Here is a 16,256-nt window from a genome sequence, read left to right as displayed (position 1 = left end):
TTTTTCTGACCCAAGAAATAGGGTTGCCAGCTTGTTTTACTTTGTAACTGTTTCGCATTGTTGGATGGCATTTTTTCTTTTCTGTTTGCAAATTTGTATCAGGTAGTCTATTTTTGTGTGTGTTTATTTAGTCTTTATCCAGTGTTTGGTTGGAAGCCTTTTATTTTCTCTCTTGATAGATTAACTTGTTAATATTATTGCAGTGAAGTATTTTTGATGTAATCTAACTTTTTCAGATCGTTTGTAGATCACTCTTGAGCATTACAAGCCTTTGTAATACTTCTTTTCAGGTACCAAACCCTAAGTTTCCTTTTCTGGGAGTCCATTTCACACCACGGATGGATGGTAATGTCTGGCTTGGACCAAATGCAGTTCTGGCATTCAAACGAGAAGGGTATAGATTTTTTGACTTCAGTGCTACAGATTTTTTTGACTCCGTCACCTTCAGGTAAATATAGTTTCCTCTGCCTTGTACAATGTTTTCTTGTGTATGTTTCTTTCATCTGGTGCAGTCACTTTCCCATTTGAGAAACTTCCTACTGGGGAGAGAACCGGGGATAACTGGGACCATGTGCATTCCTTCTGTGATCTGAAACTACTGTGGATGTCACAAATAAAACATCTATACACTAACTATGGCTTCCTTACATCATCTCAAACCACATTTTGATTGTGGATACTGCAGTCATTATGTAGTCCCCCTGCTGTCCTTCTGGATGCCCTGGGTCTCGTCCTACCCTTGCTGCCCCTCTTTGTGCACGCTGCAGACCTTTTTGTGCTTGATATGATTTGAGTTTTGTAAAGTGCGAACAAATACCCTGAGGCGTCTCAGCGCTAAGGAACAAGGAAAGATGCTGCAGTGCCTCCAGAGACCTTTTGGTTTTACCAATGATATTCTTTTAATTTCTTCATTTATTTGTAAAGCTAGGGAGAGATTTAAAAAATAACACTGGTGATGGGAGAGTAGGTTCTTGGTAACTGTAAGTCCCTCCCTGAGGGAGAGGGGGCATTACAGGCTCTACTCCCCGGCTTGGCCAAGGGCAAGGAGTAGAATGTGCCTCATGCTTTCTCTTCATCACTCCCAAAGACAAGTGCTCTTAATTTTCGTTTTTTCAAAAGGAGCCCATTTGTAATGATTTGCCATCCACCCCTGCAGCCTCTTCCAAACAGGGTGCAGGGACGGTGTCCGCTAATGCATTACTTGGGGCCGACTGCATTGTGTGGCCCACTCTCCTTGAGCAAGATAAAGGTAGAATGGGGTACTATCCCACCTCACCATTGACCACTATGGGGTGAGTTCACTGCCATACCACCCCCCTTCCTGCCGCCAAACGTGTGAAGTGGGGAGGGGGCTGGTGTTGACCGTCCCCCACCTTCACTTTGGAAAATGTGAGGGGGAAAGAGGGCATCATTGCACCCCTCACCCTCCCTCTTGGGTAAGTTGGGTGAGAATTCCACAGTAATATCCCCACACTTTGGCAAAGCAGGGACGATATTGAGGGGGCTTTTGCACCCCAACCCTTTGGCAGCTGACGGGATTTTTCCTGTAAAACCCCCTCATCATTTGCCCAGGCGAAGGTGAGAGGGTGCACTCACACTAGTTTGGCTATCGCTGCCCCACTGCTGCATTGAATTGCCCATCAACTCTTGGGCAAGGTAGGAGGGATTGGGTGCAGTAAACCCCTGACCAACCCCTAGGCAAGGCTGGGGGTAAAATCCGTTTACTCCCTCCTGCACTTGGGCGAGTGTGGGGGGGATCTGGGAAGAGTTATTCATTGCTTACCGGCCGACTAATAAATAATGCAGCAGCAACTCTATATCAATGCTACTTTCGTTTTGGAAGGAAAATACTTGCGCATTAGTATCCAGTGCGCATGCATAGTATGTTGTGCAAACTCACTGTGAGCTTTGTGTGCAAATGTCCAGTTCTGAGTTTGCAAACTTCAAAATATATATATACTTGACGTGCACTGGACACTCATTTTGCCATGTATATGTAAAACACCTGAAAGGAGTTTCGCCAAACCAAGAAAGGCATTGGTTGATGAAAAGCCAGCAGTGCCAAAAATATTTCCTACGGCAAATCCAATTTTTTCCCCCAGTGAAACCAGGCATTGGACTTCCTTTAAAACATCCCAACCGATGGATTGATCTCCGGTAAATAGGGCATGACACTTAGATGTCCTTTAACATACTTTTTCAAAGTTTGGTCAGATTGGTAAAAGTAGTGCATAGTTGAGGGGACAAAAACGCATTTCTTATTGAGTGCATTGTCAACTTTAACCACAAGGCGCAACTCTGCTCCTGTTAACAAAATACGTTCTACAATTATTCACTGCACCTCTCTTAACTGCGGCTTTGCCATAAAACTAAAATGCCATGAAATTCCAAATTTGAGATGCTACATTCACCTCCCATCACAATGTCATCAAATAAAGGTAACCTTAACTCCACCCCTACATACAGTCTTTGCAACTTCACAATTTTCAAACAAAAAGTAACAAGCTACACAATATAAAACATCATTAACTTACACCAAAACAACACACCATAATGTGCCAGCACACCCACCTTCATATATGTTTCCACTTGACAACCTATGGTCACTTACCAGCTTTATATATCACTTACTACCACTATATATCCGCACAACCACCAGTATATGCTCAGACAGCCATATTCATACACTCACAATCTATGCATCCACCAACACATCCCCACACAGCAACCATGTAATCCTTTTTTTGTTTTTATACAATTCCTATTGACAGATCATTGAATAAATAATACACAAATTAAGCAAAACTCTTCATTGTATTAGCAAGATGAAATCACTCGACTATCCCCCTGCTATACAGATACCACATACATTCAGTGTTATTCGCTATTATTTACTCAGTCATTCTGCATTAAATTTTCCTTTATTAATAAGTAATTTTTAACTAAAAAAGCAATAGGCAATTTCATATTTGAGGAGATCAACAGTTGCCATTTATATCTTTTTAAAACATGTTTTAATGAGGGCAAAAACCCAGACTCCTGTATATATTTACTCTTAACAACTGGGAATTGTCAACTATTTTAGTATTTGAGCCACATAAAGCGTACACAGTGGCAACACACGATTTCAAACATAGGAATAGTCCATCTCTTTCTTAAATTGCATTTCAAGTGGGCAATACAATATAAAGTGGGTTATAGATTCCCCTTTTTCCCTTTCAAAGATGCAGAGTCCTGACAGGGTGCCCAAAAAGGAAAAAAAATAATCAGGCACCCACTCAAAACCCTATCCCCCACTTAGGACCTAATTTAGAGTTTGGCAGATGTGCTACATCCATCACAAACTTGATGGATATTCCATTCACCTCATTACAAGTGCCATAGGGTATAATGCACTTGTGATACAGTGGATGGGATATCCGTGTCATTTGGACGGAGTAACCCATCCGTGGAAGTCTAAATAAGACCCAGAGTCTGAATTTTATACACAGCAGCCTCTCTGCTCAGATGTGTGTAACATTTATTTAAACTTACTTACCTGTATCAGTCTATAAATCGGCTTCATTAAAATGGATCCAAAGTATTTCATTTCTCGGTTTATATTTATACTCAGTAGAAACATAAGTACATCCCAAAAAACTCATGCCGTTGTTACTCAAAATAGGTAGTTTTTGATATGGGTAAGTTATGGGCGAAAGTAGTTGGCCATCACAGTCCATCGGAATTCATTGAGCTGATTTAATTAAAGCAACAGCGGAGTTAATCCAGAGTTTGACACACAAAATGGATCTAATGTGATTCATGGTACACTACACTCGCTGGCAGTTTACAGCTTAATGGTGATGTCGGGTTGGTGGTAACAATGACCTGTTGATACCTAAAATGCGAAGTGAGGCTGACTGTGCTCTTCCCCTCCCTACATCCCATAGCTCTGCCCCATCATGCACAAGAGATCCTTTTAGCTTCACACAAATTTGTGGGTGCCAATATGCATGTTCTTGAAACTTCTCGTTGAAATTAAGAGCATCAGCAGAGTGAGCTAACTATAACCCGCAATGTGCAATATAAGTGGTCAATGTATTATCACCACATCTTGTTTATTTTGAGTAAAGAAACTAAAAAAACTCCATAATTAGGTCAAAAATCCGTTTTGAGAGTCCATAACCGTCATACTCTTCTTTAAAAAAATACAATCAGAAGATAGAATCCTGGCTAGAAATAATTGCCAACAAAGAACACACTGACCTGTGTGATATGGTGCTATTATGGGCAATAGAAACTGTAACAGAGCAAGTTTCATGTGTTGTCCGGCCTTCTGCATGACCACAGTAAATATCTGTTTACAGCTTAAGTTAGATAAATATCTTCAGATAGCTTGCAGGCTGATATTACTTGGTGGGCAGATGTAATACCCAATTGACGTAGGGCTGTCAGTACCCATTGTCATCTAGATGAAAGAGAGCCGACATAATAAAAATAAATGCATTTTGGTTTCCGCAGTGCCCTTGCAACAAATGGCTGCAAGGAGAAGACAACTCAAAAATAATTTAACTGTAAATTTAGCTAACAACCAGACTCCTCCGTCGAATTTGAAATCCAATACGTTTAACTAATTGAGGTTGAACTTGGTTCAGATTACTTTCAAAACCCTATGTCAGTTTGAAATGGGCTTGCATAGGTGGAAGTCATTGGACCAGCATGCTGACTAACGTTCTAATGCACAAAAAAAGATTAAATAATCATTTTTACCTGTTCAACCATAATAATTGTAACAAATTCATCCAAGGATTCTTATGGCCCAGGGTCTTTAAAATGCTACATAAGAATCCGATCCATGGCAAAGTTTCTTTCAAAGATTATTACTTTAATCTGTTATAGGTCCCTGGCAAGAGAAGCACAATTTCTGATCCAGTAATTTACAGCGCAAAAATATGGTAATAAGACTAGATCATCTCCACCCAGGTCAGGATAGGTGGTTAACAAAGTGCTCCGTCTAAGGCATGTGTTCCCATTAAGAAAACCAGTTTCACTTTTAGCTATTGACCATAGACCATAGACTGGCAAACCTTGAGATCTTTGACATGTCTAGGGCACTGGTAATGCATTGGCCTCATGTAAGTTAATTGCATAGGCATTTTTTATAGCTTTAGTTTGATGCGTCATAGTTAGTCATAGTTATAGCAGTTTTCTGCATTTGAAGTTCCCATTTACTGTCAACACTAACACATACCTCTAAATTCGCAAAATTAAAACTTCTTAATTGTTCCCTATCAAGAATGATGTGGTGATTGAAAACCTTGTGTGGTTGGGGAAACATAAACTTTGTTTTAATCGTAGTTACGATTAGAAACTGATCTTTACAAGAATCAGAAAAAGAGTTCTGCAGTTTAGTAACATAGTGTGTTTCCTGAGAAGGGCAGTATTGGCTGCAAAAAGCAATGTAGAAACAGTGGGACTAGTTGGTGTGTGGGCATCTTCAACTACATTTTATAGATTTATAATGTACAAACCAAAGAGGAAAAAGCTAAAACACAGCACTACTCCACTGGGAAGTCATTCATGGTTTCACCACTCAACCACCACCTAACTTGTGCATAATGACTCTTCAATGGATGTTAGAACTGGTACTATGTAAAATTGTATCTCCAGCTTTTATCTACTAGAGTTCTATGCTAGGTACAATGTTCAAAGCGCAAATGCTACTATGTTAGTAACAAGGACCCCCTGATAAGGATAAATATCCTGGGACAGGGTAAACAGTATGTGTGAAGTAACGCTCCCAGGCATACAATAAATTACACAATAGATTAAACAAACAAACTAGTGCAGTTTAGAAAAAATACATTTTTAATATAATTAAAAGTTGATAATAAAATTCAGTGCAATTTAGTCAAACTTGATAAAATAACAATATGGTGATACATGTGTATTCACAGAATTTTTTTTAAAAAGGTAAGATGGCATCCAGTCGACGCGTTTCGACATTAAGAATATGCCTTCATCAGGACTTTACCATCAATTTCTGTAAAAAAGATCATAACAATGTTTTAATATATTCATTTCCTATCATCCAATGATATAACTGTACTAGTTTCACGTTTGTTCATAGAATTCTATTGGTAATAAAGGTATTTTAAAATTTATGATATACCGCTTTTTATAACTAATTATCAGACACCTATGCGTATACCTAAAAATTCTACAGTAAGCCCTATTATGTTTGGTGTGTGCTGACAGGGAGATTCACTTAATGGTAATGTATTCACATTTTTCAAACTTAAACCTTTGCAACATGATACATTTCAATGTGATTTTAACATTGATAAAAACAAATTTCACAATCGCATAATCAGATAAATAGTATTGTGTTTGATTATTCTTTTTTCATGACACATTTACTCATTCAATTTGTTTTTATCAATGTTAAAATCACATTGAAATGTATCATGTTGCAAAGGTTTAAGATTGAAAAATGTGAATACATTACAATTAAGTGAATCTCCCTGTCAGCACACACCAAACATAATAGGGCTTACTGTAGAATTTTTAGGTATACGCATAGGTGTCTGATAATTAGTTATAAAAAGCGGTATATCATAAATTTTAAAATACCTTTATTACCAATAGAATTCTATGAACAAACGTGAAACTAGTACAGTTATATCATTGGATGATAGGAAATGAATATATTAAAACATTGTTATGATCTTTTTTACAGAAATTGATGGTAAAGTCCTGATGAAGGCATATTCTTAATGTCGAAACGCGTCGACTGGATGCCATCTTACCTTTTTAAAAAAAATTCTGTGAATACACATGTATCACCATATTGTTATTTTATCAAGTTTGACTAAATTGCACTGAATTTTATTATCAACTTTTAATTATATTAAAAATGTATTTTTTCTAAACTGCACTAGTTTGTTTGTTTAATCTATTGTGTAATTTATTGTATGCCTGGGAGCGTTACTTCACACATACAAAGCGCAAATGCTATGCACTCAGGACTCTTCATAAACATATCGAACAAGTTAAGACCGAAAGCCTGATCAGTAATGCTTGGAGACCTGCCTGAAGTGGCGAGACGGTGACCTGTATAAAAATTCAATTATGTTTTTGATTTAGAAGCAGCTAACCAAGCAGCTTTGAGGAGGAGTCTGTCAGTCCTGATTTGGCACCCGGCTATGAGGGCTAGACTTCTTACCCATCAGCATTTCTATATCGTAAAAATAAAGATCAGTGCTATGAATGTTCCCAACCTTATGACTTTTAAATGCAGGCAGTAGTTCTTCAAAGATTAATTTTATGTTCACTTTTCTTGTTTGGAAGAGATAAATGTATATACTGCTTTAAACTTTTTTTTTTTGCAACATCCCTAGGGTAAGAATATGAAGGGCAACATAGGCCAGCCAAGTGTTCTAGGTAGATGGCTTTCAGGAATACAAAGCCAGTGAGTAACTGTTTGCTAGATTGAGCAGTCATCATGGAAAGTGAGTATGTCAGTGTTTACCAATTTGTTAGCTCCTAGTATTCTTTCTCGTCATTAATCAGATGTATTTTTTAAAGACCTTCCCTTCTGCATTAGCTTTATTATCGCTTCCTTGAAGTATAGACAGTAAACATGAATTCCGCAATCCTGCCTTATGTGGTAACTAATCTGGTAGGATTTAGAGTAACATTAAGAATGGCTTATTTAATAACAAGTTATGGTCAGACTATTGAGGAAGCATAATTAGAAGATAAAGATATTCCTATCTGAAACTTCTCATACTAACGGCCCTATGCTCAAGATCAATAGTTGAGAATTGTTTATTATCTGTACCATGAGTTTATGCTCTATTCAGTAGTGGTTGGTTCGAGATAACCTCATAAGACATTGTGCTTTAAATTAACTGAAGTGGGAGAGATTCAACAGTAGACTGGTGCTCAATATATCCTTAAAGCTCACTGCCGAGGGCATTACTAGCTGTTAATGGCCCTGAACCCGAGTGCAGCTTCAGCTTATAATGAAGGAGAGGGCCTGTAACGATTGATGTAGCCCGAGGCAGAAGGACTATAAGGCTATTAGAACATTCCATCCCCTAAGGGCAGAATGTTCTAAATTAAAAAGGGAGAAGCATGAAGACAAACATTGAAATATTGGAGCTCCAGACTTATACCAACCATTATAAGCCCGGAGCTACTCCATTGTCTTCATTGGAGCTCTTAACATTCCAGTGTTCTAATAACACAAAGCATACTTAGCTAATCCCATCTATCTTTTTCTGAATCCCTCCTTGTAATATACTAATCAATGGAATGGGTGTAGTTATGATAAGCTGGTTAGAGAACTTGTCATGCAAAGAAACTACAGTGCTCTCAGCACACCTGGATTCATTATAACTGCAGGTCCCATCAGGCTGTCCTATCTATCCTAAAACAGCAAAAGCAGATTGTACGTCAGAATATCAAGTACAAAAATATAAACTTAATAAATTATTGTAGCCACAATATCTACTGTTGCAGAATTGCCTCTGTCTACAATAATTAGAGGCAAAACAGGCTTGTTTGACAAAGGGTCCTCCTTACCCCTAAACCCCACAAAACTATAATCATACCTCAAGAAGTATCTCTTCATTTATCCAGATCCAATTCCCCGATGCAGTTAGACCAAACTACCTCTCCCGAGTCCTCACAGTCCTCGAACCATAACAGGCTAGTCCCATCCTTAGCCCTCTACCCAGCTTTCGACGGCCACCAATCTACCCCACTATCTGCCAGAGATCCAACTGCTTCTCAACGCATCTCCATAATCACCCGTCTGAAACTCACAATCAACACCATCCTGGATTAAGTCACCTCACTGCAAAAGGACTCTAAGATATGCTCCAATCCGCCACTTAATCTCAGAACTAAGGTGACTTCTAATCCTCTGACTAACATGCACCTCGTCCCCACAAGTTCTACCCACTGGTCAACTATCCCCTACAATCACTAGCACCTCAAACCTAGATGCACCACTACTAGAATGTCGCAGCCAGAAGTGGAAATGCTGTGTTACTCTTACTCTTAAGACAGTACTCCGCCCAACCCTGCAACCAAAAAATCCTGGTCATCCTTGACAGATGTAGGATCCCTTCCAGTAATCGCCCGCCCCCCCCCCCCCCCGATATCCCCACCCCGCCGGCCACCTTCCGAACTGACTGTTAGCCAGCCTAATCAACCTGTGATGAGAACATCACGTACCTTAAGCTTCATGCTATTAAACTGTCAATGAGCAGTCAAGGGTTTCTCTGAAATAGTGAAAACCATCCTTCTACATAATGTTGACATTTGTTTTCTCACCGAAACCTGGCTAAATGATCACTCAGCCCCTGTCATCGATCTCACCCCACCAGGCTTCTCAGTCATTCGTTGAGACCGCATGGATCATACCGGGGGTGGATTAGTGATCATATGCAAAACTGATTTATGCCTAAAACCCTTCAACCCCACCGAATTCCCTATTCTCAAATATCTAGAAGTTAACCTTCCGTCCAAAGAACCCAACCCTATCAAATTCCACCTCCTCTATCACGCACCAAGTGAACAAACACAATTCTTTGAGGACTTAAGTGACTTAACACAAAACTCCCTCAAGGTCTCCACAGATCGTATGCTAGGAGACCTTAACGTGCACTTGAATGATGTCGCAGATACAATAGTACAAGCCTTATTCAACCTCCTTGAAACTAATGATCTCACTCAACGCTGCAAAAAACCAACTCACACCATTCTATTCAATTTCTGTGTCAACCAACCTAAGCTTCATGCCCAAACTAATCCTCCTAAGCAGTTGCGGAGGAATATGCGCCAAATCCCTCAATCAGAGTTAGAATCCTTATAACACAAAAATGCAGAACTTCTTGACACTGTTGCCCCCTAGAACTAAAAAATCAAGGAGTATCCCATCCAGATCATGGTTGAACTAAGACCTTAACAAAGAAAGACAACAACTTAAGCTAGCAGAAGAACCTGGAGACAACAACCCTTGCTTACACATCCCTCCCTCCTCTGAGCTGAACACTTCAAATACAAAAACATATCTACAGAGAGAAATCCTCTTTCATTCGAGCCCGACTTGACCGCTCCAGAAACAGACCTCTTCAACATCATCAAACAGCAAACCACCTCTTTTCTGCAACATTGATTTGACAACTCTATTAAACGCTGTGAAGAATTTTTCAAATTCTTCTCTAAAAAAATAACAAGCATCAAATTCTCAGTGGTCCTCCCCCCGACCCCATGTCCTAGCTTTAAAGAGCCCCCATCCAGCAAAGTTCAACCACAATAAAACTGAACTCCTCCTCATCCAACCTAAATGAAAATACTATCTTGTCATTAACTGGCTTGACAACCTAACTACATTAAACTGTAAACTATCTACCTTTAACTCTGTTAAGACACTAGGGGTTACACTTGACAAAACCTGAGCATGAAAGACCATATCAACGCCTCAACAAAAAGTACCTCCTATATGTTGAAACGCCTAAAAAAACAATCAAACCCCAGAGCGGCTCCTCCGCAATGGCGGAGGGTTGTCACCCCACTGCCTGGCTCAGAGCTCAAGCATCGTTTTATTTTTCATTTGGTAGCTCTGCGCCAGGCATGCAGGGAGGGGCGGGTCCAAGGCATGGGACGGTAGGGGGAGGAGCCGTGCTATGTGCTATGTGCACTCCACTCCTTAAGATCCCATTTCTGTTTGGCCGGCCGTCACTGGCTGACCAAAACACATAGATTTCTCCATCCCGGCTGCATTGGACAGCTGACCTGGAGAAACCCCCACAGACACCCTGGCCTGAGTGGAGCATCTTTCTAGCACTCCAGCCAATCCCTGCGCTACTTTGCTGCACAGGAATTGGATGGAAGTCTGACCCAGAGGCTGCTGAGACCAGGAAAAGCGCAGGAGGCGCGACACGATGTGGGAGGCAGACAGCTTCTGGGAAATTATTTAAAAGTATATATCTATTACTGCCCTACTCCATGCGCTCTCCGTCCTGCGTTACCTCCACCCGCCGCACCAGCATTTGTTTATGGTGGCTGCTACTGTCAAACCCTTCATCCCCACTGAAGATCTGAAGACTGTAGTGCAATCCTTCGTCCTCTCCAAGCTGTACTACGGGAATGCACTGATTACTGGCACCTCAAAAATACACCTTATACCTATGAAATCCACAGTCAACACAGCAGCTAGATTTCTCTCTGGAGAGTGCCACTATGATCACATCCCTCCCTCACTTAAAGAAACTCAACTGGCCAACAATCAAAGCGAGAAGTACTTTCAGAATGGCCTGCTACCCTACAAAGCTCTTTACACCAGAAAAGCTTACTACCTTGCCAAAAAACTATCATTAGGTGGCCGTGAGAGGCTTTTACAAAGCTCTAACACTCTACTCCTGATTCCGGCCAAATTTAGGAAGGAAAAATCACTTACATATTCGTTTTCTGGGGATGGGCCCAGAACTTGGAATGCACTGCAGCAAGAACTACTCAACACTCAATCATTCCTACACATAAAAAAAAAACCTTACATTACTTCTCATCAACAAATACCTGAACCCTCCCTCCTAAATGAATCAATGTCGTTGGATACAGCTCCCCTTCATCCCTCTAGAAGCCTGCACATCTCGAACTCTAGAATCAACTGTACATCTACTCTTCCTTCCTCTGTAACAACCTACCATCGCTACCTCCGACCTATGTTGTCCATCGACTGCACCTTTTATTGTATATTGATAAATCATGTGGTCATAAAGTACTAAATAACATTATGCAGTGCAAGGTATAACCGATACACAGCAGGCACAATATTGGGACATTGTAAAATGACGAGAACTATACTTCAAAACTTTAATTATTCCACTTGAAATTAAAGCAGCCATTAAAGGTGTGTCTATGAATAAATCTACAGAAATTTCCCATCTTCGATCTGCACAAAAAAGCAACCTTCCTAACAAAAGCATACCTAAAAAGTAGAAGCCAGTCAAGAGGTCTTCATTTCCATCCACCACCAGCAAAGGAAGTGACATCATTGGTTTCCCACCAAAATCATCTTTAAAAGAAGAAACCAAGAAAGAGAGCTTCATATCCCATCACACACCGGCATAGGAAGTGACATCACAGAATTTCCCATTATTCTTCTTCACCGGAAGTGACATAATTGCATTTCCCTTCTTCCATTTGTACAGGCAGTGACGTCACTGTATTTCCCATCTTCCATCTTAACAGGAAGTGAAACCAATCCCCATCTTGTCCCTACTTCAGTCAACTGTGTGGGGCATCCCATCCCTTTGGCAGATACATCAAATGACGGACACATGCAAGGGCTTCACCTGCTTGAGCCTGTTAATGGTGGACACAGCCAAGGAGGGTAAAGAAAGGCCTTGGGTCATAACCCCTATTCCACTGAAATATATAAGGCAATTTAAAATCATGTGCCTATCCCAGCACCCCACACTGCCAATCTTCACTATCACACCCAGAGCTAGATGACCTAGAAACTCACATAGTGTTCGCACAACACTCAGACCCAACTACGTACACATCCTACTAACTACAGCACACCCTCAAACTACATGACTCATATTCCATGCTTATTCATGCTCATTACCTCCCGTTCTGCAGTACTCCATGCACCAGACATCACAGACCTCATCACCTATCACAAGCTTGACACCCTTTGCGTCACAGAAACATGATTCACCCCCACATCCTTGCACATACTCAATGTCTTTCTTCCTACAGGCTACATCATCTATCATGTGGACTGCACTCATTAGATGGGAGGAGGCCTCTCTGTCATCCAAAAGTCCTCCTAGTCCTACATCCTATGCAAGCAAGTAACACCCAATTCCATGGAGCTGCTGAGATGCAATTTCCCAGCCTCTGTAACTCAGACTGCCACATTCCTTCTCATCTACAGGCCTTCGGGCAGAACAAGAACTTCACTAATGATTTCTGAGATCTCCTCATCACCTTCTTCATCTGACATGCCCACATTACCTTCTTGTGTGACTTCAACCGCACAGGCAACACAAACCCCCCCAAAGAAAGATGACACACCCTCTTCAAACTCCTCAGCACATTCAACGTAGTACAGCATGTCACAACAACAAACTCCAAAGGCCACATCCTCAGCCTTATCTTCTCAACAAATCCAACAATCGAATGCTAACCACCTATACCCTTGGATTGGCTAGACCACTTTGACATCCCTTTCTCCCTGTTTGGCATCTTACCAATAATCTCAAGGTTAACTCAAAAGGGAAGAGCAAATCTTCATATTCTTCCGCATACCAAGGGCTAGATGTATCAAACAGTTTTACCCATTCTGTGTCTATGGAAAATGTGTTCGTACATCTGGCCCCAAATGCTTAAACTATTCTCACACCCTGTCAACGCCACATCCAATGCCAACACCATTCTAAACCACTTCAGCAATTTTTGGGAAAGTCATGTGAACATCCAACTAATAGACAAAATATTCAGCTGCCTTATACTTCAAGGACCTTGTAGAAATAAAAAATCCATTGGAAGACGAGGAAGAAAATTGAAGAAAATGAAGACTAATGACCTCGCAATATTGAATTCTCTGCTAAAGAAGCAGACAACACATGACACAAAGAAAAGGATTTTACCAACACCATCAATGAAGCATATGACAAAAGCAGATCACTTTTCAAGACAATAACGCCCCTGCCAGACTCACTTAGTCTTCGCTTGACTGAAATGTACTTTTCCAGCAACCTCTTATGCATTGAAAAATACAGACGAGCTGACAACACTACGTCTGCTTCACATCAACAACACCACGTATGCTTCATCTCTTATGCCCACACCTACTTGTAGAATCAGGCAATGGTTGGCACTCAGAGCCCTATCTCTTGCAGATCATGCTACCATACTAAGCTCCCCCAAAGGTGCTACTTCTGAAGATGATGTCTTAACTTTTTTCTCTCCTAGAGAGAGCTTTTCTTCAAAGCTCTCTCTAGGAGTCTCCCCCCCCACTCCCCATTGTCTATGCTTCTCTTACTGAAGTCATCTTCCCAGAAGTTCTCAAATAACACCGATCCTATTACTTTTAAAGAAACCTTCACTAACATTGATGACCTTGCCAACTATTAGCTCATCGCTCACCTACTGTTCATCAGGAAGATCATTTAAAAGTTAGTCTATGTTCAGCTCCAAGATAACATCAATGGTAAAAATTTTCTGTTCAACTGCTGACTTCAGATTATGCTGCAGCATGAAGACCATTAACTTACACATTGTGGACGACGCCTTCTTCATTACAAATGAAGATGAATGTATCCTGCCTCCTGATATGACTGAACTGCTAAACTTCCTTCAACAGAATTGACTATTCCACCCTCTTACGCACCCTGTAGGCTTGACTGGGATTCACTGGCAATATCCTTGACTGGTTCTCTTCCTACCTTTGCAACTGACACCAATTTGTTCGAATGGCGCCTCCACATCTCGAAATACCCCCATCACCGATTCCCCAGAGTTCCATACTGTCTTCTGTCATCTTCAGACTCTACATGCAGCAGCTTGGTCCTCTTCTCACAGATAAAAGCATCAAGATTCTCCCCTGCTTCGGATGTCCAATGCCACAAACACTGTCCAGTGCCTACCCGAAGCTTAACCAAACCAAAGCAGAATTAAAGTATTCAAGAATTGCCATTATTTGGCAAGAAGAAGAAATAGTACACACCTGACTTAAAGTCTCAAACTTTGACATCTTTGAATGCCAACCAAATACCACGCCACATGGGTTTCATCTGGACACCAGCATCGTCCCCAAGTAACACATTGCCCAAAAAACAAAGGCGACCTGGTACTAGCTCTCTAAAGAAAGTAAAACCATTCTTTTCACACATGCTGTTCAAACTCTCATACTCTTACATCTGTAAGGTGGTCATGCTATATGCTCCATTGCCTCCCAGACTCCCCACTGTCACACCTTAAGGGCATCCTACACGTCTTAGCAGGTCTCATCCAAGAAGTGAATAATAAATATGAACACATCACCCCCATCCTGATATAAATCCATTGGCTCTCCTTGCTGGCCTGCACCATCTTCAAAACCAGCTGCATGATTTTCAAAGCCATAGCGACCAGCTACAAGGGTTATCTTGCAGAAAAGCTTGCCATCTCTGGCTGTTCCTGTTCATTGCACACCTACAGCTGGAAATAGTCATACTGTAGACTAGTAAGTATAAAAATAGAAAAACAGCAGACCTTTTCCATCTATGCTGTATCTCTTGGGACGCCCCAATGTAGGAAAGAGTTGAAGACTCTTCCTCTGCAAGGAACTATAGATTACAATGCATTTACCCGTTCACAACCGAGCAACCTCTCCTGTGACTCATATTTGACCCTGTACAGTGCTCCACTGCCTTTTGGCTAGGTTTGCATTATAGAAAACGGTATATATTTATTTATTTATACATACATACATACATACATACATACATACATACATAAATAAATAATGAGATTTCATAGGGAATATAGAAAGGAGTACTATGAGATGTGGTAGTGCCCAAAGCAATAAGAAAATGCTTAATAATAATAATATACCTAATCCAAAGACTTGAGGGAATGCTCACTGTATAGCCCCCTTGCTCTAATCTATTTAGATGTCAAATAGTTATAGGGATTGGATACTATCATCGAGAACTTGATACTAAAGGTTAAACATAGGGACCAGTCTGGATTTAGGCAGACTAGAAATACAAACAGGGCCTACAGGAGCTGCTGTTGCTACTGGATGACAGTCTATAGAGAAATGGGCAATCGCTAAATTGATATTGTATGCCGAAATCATGTTAGTGTTTTGAAAATGCTGAGGAATGTTATGAGATGGGAGAGTAATGCTTCAACCTTTGTATGAGGTGCTTGAGTGCTATAAGAGAAACCAACAGCTAGGTATGCCTTCATATCTTAGGTTCCAAAGATTTGAGCTCGAGGACACAAGACCCAGTGAGCCCCATGGCTCCCTTCCCACTACCACTGTGTTTATTGCTGGTTGCTTGCCACCCTCCCTCCATCGCTCTAGTGTGTTAAAACGTGGCACCACTCATTTTTTATTATTATTTCCTATGGGTTGGCCAACCGGTTTCAACATCTGTGTGATACCAACATGTTTAAGACTCTTCTTCTCCACATCCTGATAGGACCCTCCTGGGCGTTTGGTCCCTGTCGCATGTCTCTCCTACTGATGGCCTGATGAT

The 16,256-nt window shown here is 40.8% G+C and overlaps 1 protein-coding gene across 1 annotated transcript in view; it reads left to right on the top strand.

Moving 5' to 3' along the window:
- Window positions 1–290: 290 nt before the first annotated feature.
- LOC147668683 (L-2-hydroxyglutarate dehydrogenase, mitochondrial-like) overlaps window positions 291–16,256 on the top strand; it is a gene marked incomplete at its 5' end in the record, with an annotated part of 63,924 nt that continues 47,958 nt past the window's right edge. The window contains one exon of the mRNA XM_086948523.1: window positions 291–448. Coding sequence (XP_086804649.1) covers window positions 291–448 — 158 coding nt within the window. The remainder of the gene's footprint in view (window positions 449–16,256) is intronic.

This window comes from Lissotriton vulgaris, unplaced genomic scaffold (assembly GCF_964263255.1).
Source record: "Lissotriton vulgaris unplaced genomic scaffold, aLisVul1.2 SCAFFOLD_7201, whole genome shotgun sequence".
NCBI classification, from domain to species: Eukaryota; Metazoa; Chordata; class Amphibia; order Caudata; family Salamandridae; genus Lissotriton; species Lissotriton vulgaris.
The sequence above is the reverse complement of the archived record's forward strand: the minus strand, read 5'-3'. Positions and strand labels throughout refer to the sequence as shown.